General features: G+C 44.4%; 1 protein-coding gene across 3 annotated transcripts in view; it reads left to right on the forward strand.

Moving 5' to 3' along the window:
* NRP2 (neuropilin 2) overlaps positions 1-17,953 on the forward strand; it is a 216,527-nt gene that overhangs the window by 126,697 nt on the left and 71,877 nt on the right. For all 3 annotated transcript variants that reach the window (XM_033170007.1, XM_033170016.1, XM_033169999.1), the window contains exons 11-12: positions 2,269-2,385; positions 6,725-6,877. In XM_033170007.1, the coding sequence (XP_033025898.1) occupies positions 2,269-2,385; positions 6,725-6,877 (270 nt within the window). The remainder of the gene's footprint in view (positions 1-2,268; positions 2,386-6,724; positions 6,878-17,953) is intronic.

Genomic DNA, 17,953 nt, shown 5'->3' on the forward strand with positions numbered 1-17,953 from the left:
TTTCAATTTTATCTAATGATAACCTGAAATTAGTAGTGAAATGTTTGCCAGCTTCTTTCATGCTGACTCCCACGAAAAGTGTGGTATCTGCTGCCAGATTATGATTCTTAAGAAGCTCTGCTTCCATTTTTAAAAAAACAAGCAATCCCAGATTTCTTATATTTAATGGTTGTGGATATATATATATGTGAAAATATGCAGGCAATATCTGATAATGGCTTCAATGTTCAAGGAACAAAACATCGGTGTATTGCTTATCTCCCCCTGGTTTCCAGTCATAGGACGTATTCACACAACCTTTTGCGTACGCTTCGGCAAAGTAGACCTGACACTCATCTCATGTGCTGAGCCATTGGACATGCCATGAAGCAATGAGATGGGTGCTTTCCTAACACTTGTCTGCCATGCGCTCTCTCACTTGATCCACATGGCAGGATGTGCAAAGGTTCCTGTGTACTGGTCCATGTGTATTCTCCTCTCCTTAAAGTCCACCTGTCTCTGACTTACCCGTACGTCTCTCTCCCTTTCATCAGCCCCAAAACCAATGCAAAAGCTCAGTTAATTGAGCACACAGTAAAAGCCTTGAACACGTTTATGGAACACAACTTACCAGGCACATTGATTTCCATAGCCTATTTCTTTCACAGAATTTGTGTTTCCTTAGTTCAGAACTCCTGTTTCCGTATCGCAACATCTTTGATGTTTGTTTTGGCATTGCATTTGAACAGTCTTGTATCACACCGACTTCCTCTAAGCTTGGGAGCATAATGAGATTCTTCAAAATGCTCTTCCAGCCTAATTCTCTCCTTAAGTGGAGCAGTAAGTGCCTGTAATATAAGTTACTGTTGATCTTAACTTCATTCATTTGTGGCTTAAATTGCCCGTGACACCTGCCATTAGGTAGTTTCATGGGGTCTTTTTTTTTAAAAAAAAAAATGCAGTGGGATAAAGTGTACAACTGAAGTGTGAAGCCAGATGCCTTTCAGCAAAGAGTCACAGCACACTAGAAATTCTTTTGCTCCCTTCTGTAGTTGCATCATTTGTGGTGTTGAGTGACTTGTTCCTTTGCATTGCCATGTTCAGGGTGTTTATGTGGGTGCCGGTCTTTCCCATGTCTCATTTCTGTAAAGAAGGGGAAAGAATGTGTTGCCTGTGATCTCAGTTTTCACGAAGTTGTAGCAAACCTCCTTGCTTTTTAAAACCCAAACCAAAATCAGTAGGAACCTAAGTACAAAGGAGATGGTTGTCCACTGGAGTCCAAAGATGAAAGAATTCTTTATTTCCTCTACATCCATAAATCAAGCTTTACAAGTGACTTGAGCCATGTTGACATCTGTGGCATGTGAGAAACTTTTCTTCCCCCTCACCTTATTACCCTGCACATAAGGAAGCTTTTCTGTTAGGTTTCGTGACTCGAGTGCTGTGAGTCTGAATTCATTATTCCAATGGTTAAAATTTAGTTCTGGTCTGATTCCACGGTGTGCTTCCTGTTCTTGGGATCAACATCACCCCTTCTGTTGATATCCTTGCAGAATCCTAGCGTTGACTGCTTTGTTCTTTCCGTGTCTGCATAGAATCATGGCCACCTCAGTTCTCGGTAACTGGTCCTCTAAATATCTACCCCCTTCTCTTCCCACTGCTTCATACCTCGCATGACTGCAACAGTTCTTGCCAGTATACTGTCTCAGGATGCTTGAGATGCAGAGTGCCATAAGGAAATGCGGTTTCAAGGATTGGGGTGTTGACAGAAGCAGAGAGCAGCTGGTAGTTAGGTTCATAACAACTGACTAGTCTTGGGCTTTACCTCCAGGACAGCAAATTAGGGTCCTGAGGCTCGCTGGCTGGCAATTCAGTTAAGCAAAACCAATCTTTTCCCAACTCCCTGCATAAGGTAAGACTTTTCCTCAAAGGTAAACCACATCGACCCTTTTAGTGTAGAACCCACTAGCCTCCGATTGCATCAGCCACCCACAGGCAGAAAGCGAGGGCGAACTTTGCTATCCATACAACAAAGGTTTTCTGAGGAACCGTTTAGCATAACGATCCGGTGTATGACTATGTAATTAAGAACTTACAAATACAGAGGGTTTTTTGTTCTGTAAACAAAAAGCCTCATGACTGGGGTTTGGACACATTCCCTGCTGCATTCTCTCGAGTGAGTGAAACCGCGTGCTATGTTGCTAGCCTGTCTGCTTTCTTCTTTCCGAATCCAGCGAAATGATCGCTCTTTGTCCTGTCTCTCCCCTCGCTCCCTTCTTTTAAATGCAGATGTCAAGTCCACTGCGGAGACTCTGAAGCCCACCTTGAGGAGCGAGGAGACCACCACTCAGTTTCCCACAGACGAAGAAGCAACCGACTGTGGTGATGGCTGTTTGGAGAACGCAGGTATTTTTCTGGGCCAATATTATTATCCTACATTGAAAAGTCCGCAGGGGAAAAAAATATGTCTGTTTGGCCAGGAGCCACAACTTGCCCCTTGCGAAGGTTTCAAACATTGCTCTCAGCCTGAGCGTTCGTACTCCAAGGGAAGCAGAAAGAATGACCTCAGCAGAAGCGGTTATTTGGCCATTTCTCTCGGGAGCTCTCTGTTGCAGCCTGCAGCAACTTAGATGAAGAAACGGTCTTTATAATTAATGCTGGAATTTCACCTTTCGCACCATAAAGCCAGGAGACAACTTTGGGTTCCTTGGGCCCCTTCTTCCTCCCTCTTCCCCCCACCCCACTTCTTCCTTCCATTTCCTGTATGGTGAGCACAGATTCTTGGCCTGCTGCCTCTCACCCCTCTCTCGCCGATCCCACAGTTCCTACACAGCTCAGTTTGGGAACCTCTTGCTCCCCATCCTCCACTGACCTGGGTCACATTTCCAAGGAAGATACAGTCTTCCTGACAAGAGCTGTCACCAATGTCTTGCCACGTTCCCTCTTCTGAGCTTGCCCATTCCTAAGGCCAGAACACATGCTACTTTTGTCATGCCAGGGCCGCGAGGAATGGCACTCCTATACCACACACCTGCCCTCACCCATGCCCTGACGGCTATAAAATTTACGATGTGCCCTGGCTCCTGCCCTACCCTCTCCTTGGCCGGGAGAGAGCAACTTGTTTCGTGAACTATTTCTTCCTCAAGTTGGGTAGGAGTCAGGTTCGAATCTCTTGAGAGCACAGCTAAGCCCCGAGCTTCAGTTTGGCCATTCCAGTTATATTGTTGTCAATAATGAGTTTGCTGCTAAGTGATGGTTCTTGTTTTTCCTCGAGCTTCTTAGCCAAGAAAGCTGATGATTGCGGGACGATATTACTAGTGACAGTTGAAGCTCTAGAGAGGCTTGGTCAGAGAAGTCTGATCTTATTTAATGGCAAGGAGTGAGTGACTTCACAAAATGCTGCATTGATTTACTGTATTGTTAAGGGTTGCTTAAAAATAAAAAAATAAAAAAGATGACTGATGTATTTATGTTCAACCTATATCGACCAGAGCTTATACAGAGATTGCCCTGAGTAGCTTCTGAGAGAATGCTCCCTTCCAATCTCATTTATCAACTGGTCTGGGAGCATCCACATTATTTGGGTAATTTACATTGACATGTTTCAGCCTAGCCTTCTCCTTGGCATGCTAGTGTTCTACATGCAGGGATTTCTTTATTTGTTTGTTTGTCTATTTATCTATTTATTTAGAGCAGAGAGGCAGCATATATATGGAGAGAGAGAGAGAGAGAATTAGGGATTCTGCATTTTTACAATAAAGACGCTCAATCCATTCTCTCCATCCTGTGCCTTCTATCCCTTGGTTCCACTCATTCCCTTATTTTTTTTAGCAATAGTAGATTCCTTTCTACTATTTTCTACTATGCAGCCATTTTATACATTCAATATAGAATTAGGGTTGCATATGGTGTCCAACCCTAGCAGTTCGAAAGCACAAAGTGCAAGTAGATAAATAGGTACCACTCCGGCGGGAAAGTCAACGGCGTTTCCGTGCGCTGCTCTGGTTCGCCAGAAGCGGCTTAAGTCATGCTGGCCACATGACCCGGAAGCTGTCTGCCGGCTCCCTTGGCTAGTAAAGCGAGATGAGCGCCCCAACCCCAGAGTCATCCGCGACTGGACCTAACGGTCAGGGGTACCTTTACTTCACTTCACTTCACTGTGTCCAGCAAAGCAAACTCTTGAATTGGAGGAGTTTCATTTTTTGCACCAGGTAGGCATTGCGTCTCATTTTATGTGTTTGGCGTGATCCGTCCGTGGTTTCCAGTGTTGGAGGGCTATTTGCTTTGCTGAAAGCATGGCCTGGTAGAACTCTCTTTTTTTGTCCTTCCCAAGTAGCCTGCAGCTACAACTTGTGTTTCTCACTCAGATTCTCACTGGGAAGGCAGCCCATGTAAGGGGAGGCTTCTCTCTTTACTCCCCAACTGAGATTGAAAGGGAAAAGAAGCCCCCATTGGTATAAATGAGGACTTTCCCCTCTAAGGCTCTAAGCCTCATGGAGGAATCTCCTTCAGGTGCACTGTCTACACTGAGAATTGGAGTCCTCTACCCCTGTTATTTATTAAGGAAAAATGCAGCATCTGCTGTCTGCTACATAACAAGTACACATCTGGTTTGGCCTTCAGTTCTATCCTTCATGGGAGGGCCAGTTCTGAGGGATGGCTTTCTATCCGGTATTGGATCACTTCTGCAAGTCATCCTGCCATGTACACAGGCAAGCACCTTGCAGATGTGCTGACGCAAATAAAACAGATTTTCTGCTTAACCAATGTACTGGCGCACTGTAACCAGCCTGAAATCTGTGGAGGATCAAGTCATTTGCATTTCTCATAGAATCATAGAGTTGGAAGAGACCACAAGGGCCATCCAGTCCAACCCCCTGCCAAGCAGGAAACACCATCAAAGCATTCCTGACAGATGGCTGTCAAGCCTCCGCTTAAAGACCTCCAAAGAAGGAGACTCCACCACACTCCTTGCTAGCAAATTCCACTGTCGAACAGCTCTCACTGTCAGGAAGTTCTTCCTAATGTTTAGGTGGAATCTTCTTTCTTGTAGTTTGAATCCATTGCCCCGTGTCCGCTTCTCTGGAGCAGCAGAAAACAACCTTTCACCCTCCTCTATATGACATCCTTTTATATATTTGAACATGGCTATCATATCACCCTTAACCTTCTCTTCTCCAGGCTAAACATGTAAGACATACCTGCATAAGTGTGGATAGGAACCAGCTTTATCCTTCATATGTTGGGCTTCAACTAACTCCTTCACATATTCCGGAGAGGTCAGGATTCTGCCAGTGCTCGGTTTATCCTTACCCACTGCACACTTTAAGCGATCTTCTTTAGTGGGGAACCTGATAATCTTCACTATAAAGGCCCTCAGGCAAATGAATAATCATTCAGCGATGAAAGGAGCTCGCAGAGAAGATTGCTGGAGTTCCCTTCTTCTCCTTGCCCCTGAACCCCCAAGTTCTGAAATTTTTTCTAATACTTGGCTTGAGAGCAGTGTTACGTGCCTGTAGGTTTTTTGGTGGCCTCCATTTTACTGGCCCCCATGTCCTCCCTACCATATCAGTTGTTTAACCTGTTCACCAAGTCCTGCAGATTTGACACAGACACCTTAATCAGCAATAGTTTTTCAAAAGTGCCACTGCATAGTCCTGCTCTGCGTACTTGATTTGTGGACTAAGAAGACCAGAACGCAGAAACAGCAAAGACAATTCTGAAATCAAAGAAACAAACAACGAGCAGAAATGTCTCAACATTCCCCCCCCCCCCACAAAAAAAGGATCCAGTACCGAGGATGCAAGTAGGATTCTGGAGCTCCAAAAATTGCTACTGTTCAGGCTGTTGTGATATTATTACAAGCCGAGCTGCGAAAAGCCTCAGCAGCGAGGTCACCTGACTATGAGTCATGTATTCACCCTGTGGGAAAGCCACTAGCCTTACTAGCTTCCCACACATGTGATGTTATTGTAATGTACTGTTGTATTCCTTACTTTCTGTTCTGGCCCAGAGATGCTGGACGCAAGTATAGACAGCTCTGAATTTATGAGCTGGCTACGCAGAGGCATACTCTGCATTTTAACTGCAATAAAGTAGTTTTAGCCTTCACTGGCTTGTGTGTGTTGTTCTTGCAAGCTGGGAACAATCACATATTACTGATGTGCCCCTGGACTCGAGTAGCCAGGAAGGCACAGAGGCTTTGTTCCTGCTTGGGGGTCAGTCTAACAACTTGCCCCCCCGGGAAGTCTCATAACACAGGCCACCATCTTGGCCTGGAATCTTAGTGTTTTGATCATTATTCAGTAATTAGAAATACTGAGGCTCCTTGCTTTCTCTCTCTCTCTCTCTCTCTCTCTCTCTCTCTCTCTCTCTCTCTCTAACTCCACAATAGTGTGGTGGAGGGCAGCTGGAGAACAGCCCTGACATTTGGAAGGGTATGGTTTTCTGAAGGATAAGGAGAGGATGGAAACATTTGGTGATTTTGCTTATATTTAGTTAGCTGAGGGGTGTGGGCATGTAAATTTTGATGATTTGGAACATAAGACTGATTCCCAAAGCTGTCGAAACGTGAGACATGTTAAAAGTATCATGAGAGAGAGAGAGCATGCAAGCACACATGGCAGAGACTTCATAGTTCCTCAGCTATTTATGGTTTGCCAACTATGTTAGTTATTAAAGAGCATTTCTCTGTGACTGGCCTTCCTTTAATCCTGTTTTTATGTTGTTCTGTTCTCGTTACCAGATTTTCAGATCCCCGTGGGATTCAACTGCAACTTTGATCTTCCTGGAGATATTTGTGGTTGGACTCACGATACATCTACAGGATTTACATGGATTCCTCATTCGAGAAACACCTGGACTGGCCATTCAGGACCAGGCATTGGGGCCTATCCGGGTAAGCCAATTCACGTAATCCCAAAAGGAAGAAATGTATGACGCACGAACTGTGGAATAAAGTAATAAATTCCTGAACAAGAAACACAACATACCTTTAAAATTCTATGAATGGGGCTTCTGAGTTATTATACAGTTGAAGAGATGCTGCACTGCTTTCAGACGGAGATTGTCATTCAGTTTTATATTGGGGGGGGGGGGGTACATAGTACAGCCCTCCCAGGAAATCACGTTTGTGAATACTGACAGATGGGCAAAATTTGCTGCAAGTTAAGTCATTGCATGTCAGAGAGATGACTGGGATATATGTGAGCTGTCCACACACATGGTGCTTTTGTCATCAAGCAGTATTCAGTTTAATATAATATGTGCATTCTTTCCCGACCTGGCATGTTGAATGGGGGTATTCTCCTAACTAAGGAAAACAAAACAATCTGCCTTATCTGTGCAGCTGAAATGGCTCTGAGCTGGAATATCTCACTCTGAATTTCCCAATATTTATAAGAGTTTGCAACTCTGGCCCATACTTTCTTAACTCAGGCCACAGTACTTGGCACAGTTATTTGATCTCCTTTGGTATCTTCTCTCCAGCTATAGATGCTAAATTAGAACCGGACAGCTTTTCCGCTATGCGACTGTACATTTATCCCTAAGCCTGGAATTCAGCATGGGCCTGGGGTGGGGGGTGGGGGTGGGACTAAACTCTTGAAATTAGCATTATATGCCACACCTCTTCTAAGACAGAGGCATGGGCTCATGGGCAAAAGAACTGAAGTATTGGGTTTTTTAAAGTAAGGCCATTGCAATATGAGTTCTAGTGCAATGAGGATAACGCAGGTTTGCCAAGAGGTGCCATTTCTTGCACTGGGTGGATGCTCCCCTCATCCCCAAATTTCCAAATGGGACTGGGGAAGAACAGGAGAGGTTTGCTCGCTCCAAATAAATGCTTGCCTGTACTTGCTTAGTTTCCGTAAACATGCATTAAGATTTTACACCACAGATCCAAGGATACCAGAAGTGGGCCTGCTGTTTAGGGGAATACTTCACACTGCTTAATTTCACACACACACACCCCGCCAGCTGCCTGCACACGCTAGTACTGATCATTGTAACATCTGTATGTGATGAGCGTGGGAATTTGATGAACCCAATTCATTCCCCTCAGTTTTCCAGTGGATCTTTCTTGACTAAAAAGGCAGCATTTTTGAAAACCAGACTGATGTTTCTTCTTGATTGCTGTTTGTTGGTGGAGATAACAAGACTGGCTTTTGAAAGGAAGGATAGCGAACGCCTCCTGCTTGGCGGATCAGAAATAAGGGAACGTGTGTTTTGTATATAAAGGAGAGTGCTTCTGATTAATTGGACTTCTAGCTGGTTAGGCTGTTTTGTTTGCAGCAGTTAGTTTCAAACTTTCTGTTTTCAAGGGACACGTTTCATGCGACATTTCTTGGGCACAAACTCTTAAGTATCTGCCAAAGAAGTGAATCCCAATGCATTCGAAGAAGGTTTTGAAGGTTCTGGGGGGCTGGCCTTGGGCTGTTGGGCCTCTCATCTTCTCCCCTTGTGAATATGCTCCAAACCCCCTATGTTCTCCTGCAGTGGTGGCAAGATATTTCTCAGGAAAGCTTGTCTGACCTTCTCATAGAGTAACTCCTAACTGGAACACAGCTTGACATGCCACTGAGCACAGAATTCCCTTTCACGGTGGTTGAAGGAAAGATTTGTTTTCTAACTAAATCCCCACTGCTTCTGGGTGATGGACTTTCCGGGTGAATCTGGGATCTGGTTCTGGAGATCTTTGGGGGAGGGCAGAATTGAATGTGTTGAATTTATATCCAATTTCTGGGGTGAGAGCCCAGGAATGATGGGGAAAAGATTTATATATCTACAATTAGAAGATGAACGGAATTTTGAAGCGGAGATGCTGGAAGGTGATGATCTGTGTACCCTGATGCTCCCTGTAAGGGCTGTTACAGACTGCGTCTGGAACTGTGGACTTATAAGAAAAGAGGACATTCTGAAAAATGGTTTTGGTGTAAGATGGAGAAATGTCTGGGGGGAGACCCCGAGATGGCGGAAGAAAATGGTTAGAAAAGGGATAGGGTGAACTATATTAAGGATAAAATTAGGATGGTTTATTATGGTACCCTGAAGCCGGTGTGCTAAGATTTTAAGTTTTTGAATTAGAGAAGAGATATTTGAATTTCTTTATTAGCAGCAGTCTAAGTGAAAGAAGATGTATGATTTGATACAAGAAGTAATATGTTGTGTTATGTAGTTATATTATTAATTATTATGAAGTTATATTTGGAATAGATTTGATTCAAGCTAAGAAGTGATAGATTATTTTGGAGTAAGAACTAGATTTTAAGAAGTATGTTTAGTTTTGATTTTTGAATGATTTTAGAGACGAGAAGTTATTAAAGTAAAATTAGAATTGGAACCAAAGGAGAGAAAATGGGGGAAGTCACCTAGTATTGATTCGAACAAGAAAAGTTTTTGTGTGTGTGTGTGTAAACAAGAAAAAGAATTATTGGTGTGATATGTATTTGTTTTTATTATGGTTTGATTGTTGGGTTTGTGTTTGGGTTTGTGTTGGTGTATGTGTTATGTTGTTCTTTGTTTTGCAAAAACCAATAAATTCTCTATATAAAAAAATGAATGTGTTGAACTGAAATATCAGAGCCTCAAGGGGGGGAGCTCTATACAGATACAGTGGTACCTCAGGTTAAGAACTTAATTCATTCTGAAGGTCCGTTCTTAACCTGAAACTGTTCTTAACCTGAAGTACCACTTTAGCTAATGGGGCCTCCTGCCTGCTGCCGTGCCACTGCTGCACAATTTCTGTTCTCATCCTGAAGCAAAGTTCTTAACCCGAGGTACTATTTCTGGGTTAGCGGAGTCTGTAACCTGAAGCATCTGTAACCCGAGGTACCACTGTATTCTGTTCCAGTCATTTCTGACTTAACCTTTTTCCGGAGAGGTTTCTAAGGCTCATGCATGTCAAAATATGTCATACGGAATTATCACCCATCCAATATTTTGGTAGAGGAAACTGAATAATTGGGATTTGGGGACAGTAGCCACCTACATCTTTTCTATGAAAAGATTTATAGAAAGAACCAACTGGCGCAACATGGCTTCGTGTCCATGTGTGCTTTTATATACGCCGATATAAAGCTATGGTTTTCCCAGTAGTGATGTATGGAAGTGAGAGCTGGACCATAAATAAGGCTGATCGCCAAAGAATTGATGCTTTTGAATTATGGTGCTGGAGGAGACTCTTGAGAGTCCCATGGACTGCAAGAAGATCAAACTTATCCATCCTTAAAGAAATCAGCCCTGAGTGCTTACTGGAAGGACAGATCCTCAAGCTGAGGCTCCAATACTTTGGCCACCTCATGAGAAGAGAAGACTCCCTGGAAAAGACCCTGATGTTGGGAAAGATTGTGGGCATAAGGAGAAGGGGACAACAGAGGACGAGGTGGTTGGACAGTGTTTTCGAAGCTACCAACATGAGTCTGACCAAACCGCGGGAGGCAGTGGAAGACAGGAGTGCCTGGAAAGCTCTGGTCCACAGGGTCACGAAGCGTCGGACACGACTAAACGACTAAACAACAACAACAGACTAGATGAGATGTTGTTCATGCAAAGTGTTGTTGTTGTTAAATAAATGCCATTGCAACCATGGGGGCAGCGATGGGATTTTTTTCTTAATCCCTTTGCCCTTGGAAGTCTCATCCCAGGCCCCAGGCCCCTGCAGCTGCTATTTACTTAAAAAACCACCTAGCGGCTCTGGTCAGAGTCAGACACGACTAAACGACAACAACAAAAATGCTTACTGCTCTGTGTGCTTCAAAATGTCGCATGGATGGGTCCCTTCCAACCTTCATGAAGGGTGAAACCATATATGCTTGTGGGGGTGGGGGTGTACTACTTTTAACACTAAATGAAGTTGTGCAGTGGAAAGGAGTGGAATTTGCCCCCCCCCTTTTTTCAATCCTCCATGCCCTGCTTCTTAAAGGCCCCCACCCCAGTAGTTTCTGAGCTCGGCTTAGAGAGAGGTGTTAAGTAGGCCTACCAGAATGGGGGGAGGCCGGTGTGTGTCCTTTGCACAGTTTTTGTGTGATAAAAGTATTATTCCACCCCTGCTTCGTAGTCCCCCGTCCCCCCGCACCTTCTTGATAGCAGAACCAATGAGTATGTGTGTCTCTTGCACACTTTTTTCCTGTTGTTGCTTCTGCTGCTGCTAAGCCTTGAAGCAACCATATCACTTACAGAATAACCTGGTTTAGAGAGAAGCACAGGATGTCTGGGCAACTAGCAAATATCTCGGGTTGACACTGGGTCACTGTGTCTATGGCTGTGGGGGTGGGGGTGGGGGTCGGAGAAACATTTTCATATTTCAAGTGTTTATCTCTTCAGCATTTAGAGTACTTTAGAAGATTAATATCTGAGGATGACTGGGGCCTCAGGCAACAGGAGAGAACACTTACTGCCAACCCCAAGACTTCATAACCCTCCCTAACTCATTCGCTGTAATAATGTTTATTTAATAGAATAAGCCTCCTGCAAGTTCGCCAAAATTACTTATTTTTATAACTCGGAGTCAATTTTTCAATCCATTTCCTCTCCCCGGACACTTCTTGTAATTAATTATTTTCCCTCTCCCCCACCCCTTTAAGCATTTATGTCTACATATGTTGGGTAAAGAAGCAATTTGCTTTAGATTACTCTGGTACGGATTATTATTCTGTATGCTTAGTTAGAAGGTTCTCCTTATGCATTTCAGCCTTTGAGTGATACACAAAAACCCTTTCCGGCACATTGCAGTGTATGAGATCTATGTTGGGGGAGAAGCTAGCTACACCGCTGCTCATCCATTCAATTCTATTCCTTTTTAATGTTTTAAATGTCTGCTATAGCCAATGTAAGGTTTCCCAGAAGATAGTTTTATGAAATGACTTCTGAGATTTTAATTTTTCTCATCGCTTCCCACCAACAGGCCATATCTTCATGGAATTTTCTCACAATATGAAATCAAAAATTCTTTCCAGTAGCACCTTAGAGACCAACTGAGTTTGTTCTTGGTATGAGCTTTCGTGTGCATGCACACTTCTTCACAATATGGTCTACCATTTTTTGCGGCATTTTTTCTGGAGCAATTTATTGGGCCATATGGTTTTGGTGGCTGTAGGGCATCTGGCGAGTGGCGCCCGGCGGGCAGGAGACCCCATACCCTTCCCTTTTCTGCAGCTCGTTTCCCCCTCTCCTTTCCCCCTCCTTGCTGCCCGCATGAAATTAGGCTGAGGGTCGCAGCCTTTGGGTCTGCAGGTTGTCCACCAAAAGGAACATGCATCAGGAGCGTGATGGCTCATAATCTGATGGTGCTGGCCTCACCCATTATGACACGTCCCTTGCCAGAGGGAGGCTGTTCTGATGCAAATCTAATAAGTTCCCATTCTTGTGATACTGCTCTGAGACTCTTAAACAGGGCTCAGCAAACTTTTTCAGCAGGGGGCCGGACTATATTTTTTGGGGGGGAAATGAACCAAATCCTATGCCCCACAAATAACCCAGATCGTTCTGGACTGCCCTCTTTTTAATACCTTTCATGAAGATCCTTTGATGTCCTCTCTATGGCCCAGGATCCCTTCTAATAAACAACTCATAGTCCAATTTTTGCTGAGGGATGATTCTCCTGAAGTCACTAGAGCTACGGCACAATTTTTGACCAGGATTTTTGAAGTAAAATCTGGGGTGCTCTGGTCTGTACAATAGCAGTTGCCAAAGATTAGACTCGTAATCTGGTGAACCGGGTTCGCGTCCCCGCTCCTCCACATGCAGCTGCTGGGGGACCTTGGGCTAGTCACACTTCTCTGAAGTCTCTCAGCCCCACTCACCTCACAGAGTGTTTGTTGTGGGGGAGGAAGGGAAAGGAGATTGTTAGCCGCTTTGAGACGCCTTCGGGTAGTGAAAAGCGGGATATCAAATCCAAACTCTTCTTCTTCTTCTTCTTCTTCTTCCTTCTTATACATTGTATGTTTTAGAATTTCAGTATATATAGATGGTTTTATGCTTAGTGTTTTATTTATGTCAATAAAGGTGTTGTATTGTAAATAACCCAGAGATGCATTTTAAATAAAAGCACACATTCTACTCATGTAAAAACACGCTGATTCCCAGACCGTCAGCAGGCCAGATTGAGAAGGCGATTGGGCTGGCCCCGGGCCTTAGTTTGCCTACCCATCCTATTAAACTTGTGAGGGTGCTGTGCTCTCCACCACACTTTGGTAGGGGCCTTTCTTGCCTTAGTATGTCGTAATAGTAAAGGTAAAGGACCCCTGGACGGTTAAGTCCAGTCAAAGGCGACTATGGGGCTGTGGCGCTTATCTCGCTTCCAGGCTGAGGGAGCCGGCATTTGTCCGCAGACACCTTTCTGGGTCATGTGGCCAGCATGACTAAACCGCTTCAGGCGCAACGGAACACCATGACGGAAGCCAGAGCACACGGAAACACCGCTTACCTTCCTGATGCAGCAGTACCTATTTATTTACTTGCACTGGTGTGCTTTCGAACTGCTACGTTGGCAAGAGCTGGGACAGAACAACAGGAGCTCACTCCGTTGTGGGGATTCGAACTGCCGACCTTCCAATTGGCAATCACCCACATCCCTTCATGTTGTAATAATGTGATGCTGTGAACTGTGCACATCATATTGTTGCTTGGAGGGTGAAAGGTGCCAAGATGCAAGGCCGTTCGTTTTAAGAAACGGTAGGCAGAAGGCTTTCCTATTTACATTGCAACTATTAGACCATTTTATCAGATTTTTTTTTAAGGCAATGTGCCTTTCTGTCCCCTCAGGTTTTTTAGTTATAAAAAAGAACCTCTTGTACTATGCTAGCTGGAAGAAGAATAGTGATATTGTCTAGTTCACACTCTCACATATTTCAGAGGCTTTTCTGGTCACACACACACACCCCTTCCATTCCTATAAAACCAGCATCAGGCCCCAGGCAAGAAAGGATGAAAAAAGTTCTTTCTGTTTGGAGAGTTCTTGAAATCTTGTAACCCCCATTTCCCCTTCTCTCCCTCCTTCCCTGCTAAGCCATTGGGCAAAGGACAGCAGCTGTTTTCAGTCCATGCCCAGGCCAGATGCTGTGGTTCTGAGGTGTTAAAGGCCCCCCTTCTTTTAAGTGCCAAAGGTCCTGCAGTTGCAGATTAGCGCACTTCCAAACTCTGTAGGCACATGTAGGTCTGCTTCTAAGAGGCACTCAGGTTTCTCCGCAGCCAGCGATACAAAACGAGTACAGTATCTAATTTAAAATAAATAAAAAGGAAGAGTAGGCAGCTCATACCAAATGCAGATGAGGTGTGGAGAGATGGAGAAGGGAAAATTTGTGCCGCAATTGTCCTTTGACTGGTGAAGTCTATAGAAGGGAGCTTTCAGCCTACCTATGTCCTTTGGTTTCCATTTCATGCGTACGTGTCCATCTCCAGCTCTCCTTTGACATTGGCGATGACTCCTCGAGACACACGCTGCTTCCATTCCATTTTTTCCAAGATAGTCTTTCAGGCAGCTTCATGTTTCCTTTTTTAGACCCCCCCCCCCCCGTTCCTTGTACCTCCAGCTTCACAGATTATCTCTGTGCCATCCTCCTGAAAGCTCCTGTTACAAATTCTGGGACCCCTGTTGGTGAAAATGGAGCCAGGCAGGTCATTCATACATTCATATCCGCCCCCCACCCCACACCACCACCCCCCCCGTCTCCCTCCCACCCCCAACACCCTATCAGAGCTCCAGCTGTTATCCAAGGCAACAGAATATGCAACCTTCAGTCCTCACGCCACCAGGAGGGATTGCAAACATTTTCTCCCTAGGGATTTTCACATGCTTTCCATAGGCAAGCAGATTCCACTCTTAGTTGTAATGAAAGAGTGAGTGCCTAGTGAAATTGGACTTGGTCTCTCAAAGTCCACAATTCTCCTTGTGAAGTAGAAGACTTCTGTGTGCTATATAAATTCAATAAAAAGAAGAAGAAGAAGAAGAAGAAGAAGAAGAAGAAGAAGAAGAAGAAGAAGAAGAAGAAGAAGAAGAAGAGGGGTAGGCAACCTGAGGCCCATGGGCCTTCTCAGTCCGGCCCATAGACATCCCGGGAATCAGCGTGTTTTTACATGAGTAGAATGTGTCCCTTTACTTAAAATGCACCTCTGGGTTATTTGTGGGGCCTGCCTGGTGTTTTTACATGAGTAGAATGTGTCCCTTTACTTAAAATGCATCTCTGGGTTATTTGTGGGGCCTGCCTGGTGTTTTTACATGAGTAGAATGTGTCCCTTTACTTAAAATGCATCTCTGGGTTATTTGTGGGGCCTGCCTGGTGTTTTTACATGAGTAGAATGTGTCCCTTTACTTAAAATGCATCTCTGGGTTATTTGTGGGGCATAGGAATTCATTCTTTTTCGCCCCTTCAAAATATAGTCTGGCCCACCACATGGTCTGAGGGACGGTGGACCGGTCCACAGCTGAAAAAGGTTGCTGACAAGAAGAAGAAGAAGAAGAAGAAGAAGAAGAAGAAGAAGAAGAAGAAGAAGAAGAAGAAGAAGAAGAAGAAGCCAATCAAGGAGGAAGATACTGGGAGTTAGACTGTATGACCATTTAGTAGATAGGCAGAATTTTGTGGGAAATGGAGTGTGGCCTCAAAAAGAGTGGTAGTGGTATTATTAGCATCATCAGTTGGGGGATTAGTTTCAGTGGTAGAACACGCTTTGTATGGCCTTGGGTTCAGTCCTTGGAATTTCCAAGTAGGGCAGGACAGGAATCCCGCCTGAGACCCTGGGCTGCTGCTGCCAATCCGTGGAAACAGTACTGACTTAGATGGATGCCAGCTTGCTATGTTGGTGTTGGCACCTGTCTGTCTCAAGAGGCAATGGAGTGCGCCTTCAGGGGTGAAGTCAAACCGCTGCGTTAGCAGCAACAAAGTGACCTCCCCGGGGGAACAAGCCTGGGCGGTGTGCATGGAGGTCCTAGGATTCCCAGACGACAAGACCACCTTCTCAGCCTCACTCACATGGTCCAGCTCCAAAGGAAAGCGGAGCAGTACGTTGGCTGCAGGAGTTGCCAGAAGGAGGCGTACATCCAACCAACTTGGGGACTCCACTCTTGATTTGTGGAGGGTTTATTCCTTAGCCTTTTCTTCTCCCAAAGCTATGTAGTAGTATCAGTATTATTAGAATTGGCATTTATATCACACTTAGAGGGGCTCATAATGCATCATTGCAATAATATTTTTTTATATATATAGTTTCAGATTTTTTTTTATTTACTTATGTAAGATATTTTGAAAGTTGTTGATATCATGACATTTTAAAAACAAGCAGTTCTTGGTGAAATAGTTATGAAGTTGATAATCAGTAAAATAGAAATGGAAAGATTTCAGATTTTCTTTGCAGACTCAAGTTTACTCTAAAAGTGTCACAGAGAGGATAGACATTGTCCGTCCGTCCCACACAGATTGGGGTCACGTAATGAAATTGATTGGCAGTAGATGGACAGTTGAGAAGGACACAGGGATGTATTATTTCACACAACACAGAATTGATATATGGAATTCACTGCCACGGAAAGTGGTGATAGTCGCTAGGTAAATGATAATTTTTATAAATCTTCATGTTGCATTGCACAGCATGGGGTGCAAGGGCGTAGGGGAGAGAGTGGCTTCCCTTTTGCCGTCTAGTTCATGGCTGAATCAATATTTGAGCCAAGGACTTTCTGGCTCCCATTGCTAGCCATTACTGTAAAGTACCGGGTACATTGCAGAGCTGAAGTTCTTCCTCTGCATTAGGTAATTAGATGTTTTACAACCGGGGCCGACAGTAAAAAAAATTACCAAGCGCACACAGAGCTCTCCATAGCTATATGGGGCCCATGGCATTCATTATTGTGTCCTGCCTATGTTCTTCCATGCCTCCTGGTTTTAGGAACATAACCTCTTCCAGGGGCAGGTGGGTAGCCGTGTTGGTCTGCCATAGTCAAAACAAAATAAAATAAAAAATTCTTTCCAGCAGCACCTTTTTGTTGTTGTTCAGTCGTTCAGTCGTGTCCGACTCTTCGTGACCCCATGGACCAGAGCATGCCAGGCACGCCTATCCTTCACTGCTTCTCGCAGTGTGGCCAAACTCATGTTAGTAGCTTCGAGAACACTGTCCAACCAACTCGTCCTCTGTCGTCCCCTTCTCCTTGTGCCCTCCATCTTTCCCAACATCAGGGTCTTTTCTAGGGAGTTTTCTCTTCTCATGAGGTGGCCAAAGTACTGGAGCCTCAACTTCAGGATCTGTTCTTCTAGTGAGCACTCAGGGCTGATTTATTTGAGAATGGATAGGTTTGATCTTCTTGCAGTCCATGGGACTCTCAAGAGTCTCCTCCAGCACCATAATTCAAAAGCATCAATTCTTCGGCACCTTAGAGACCAACTCTAAGCAGCACCTTAGAGACCAACTAAGTTTGTTCTTGGTATGAGCTTTCGTGTGCATGCACGCTCTTCCAGGTGATCAGCACACATGCTATTAATAACTGTCTTATCCCAGCTGGTTTTGCATCTCATTCCAGTCCTTCCCGCTTAACCCTTGCAGAGGGAGGACAGTTTGCATTGAGTGTGAACATTACACAGCAATGGATGGTAGCCTGGTCTATCAGGTGTTGAATAAGTTAACGGTAACAGAAGGACTGCAGCTAAACTTCGTGGGAGCTGCAGTTGCCGTTCAGAGAAAGCAAGCTTAATTAAAAGTGATTGAAGCGATGGGCCTGATCATCTTACTGGCTCCCCTAAATTAGATTAAGGGCTTGATTTTGTGCCGACTTGCAGTGTTGTAAGTCTTCATTGATTTGTCTGATAGATGGGTTTTTATTTAGAAAATAAAATGGTGATGACTTGGCAAGTAAATTAACAGGTAACTGGATTGAGAAGGTTTTCCCTTTGAGGCAAGATGCCCACCTGGTATAAATATCACATTTATTGATCCATCTTTACCCAAGGAAGGCTGCTGCAGGTTAAGAAGGATGTCACATGGACAGAAAAGG

Source organism: Lacerta agilis, chromosome 1 (genome assembly GCF_009819535.1).
Source record: "Lacerta agilis isolate rLacAgi1 chromosome 1, rLacAgi1.pri, whole genome shotgun sequence".
Taxonomy (NCBI): domain Eukaryota; kingdom Metazoa; phylum Chordata; class Lepidosauria; order Squamata; family Lacertidae; genus Lacerta; species Lacerta agilis.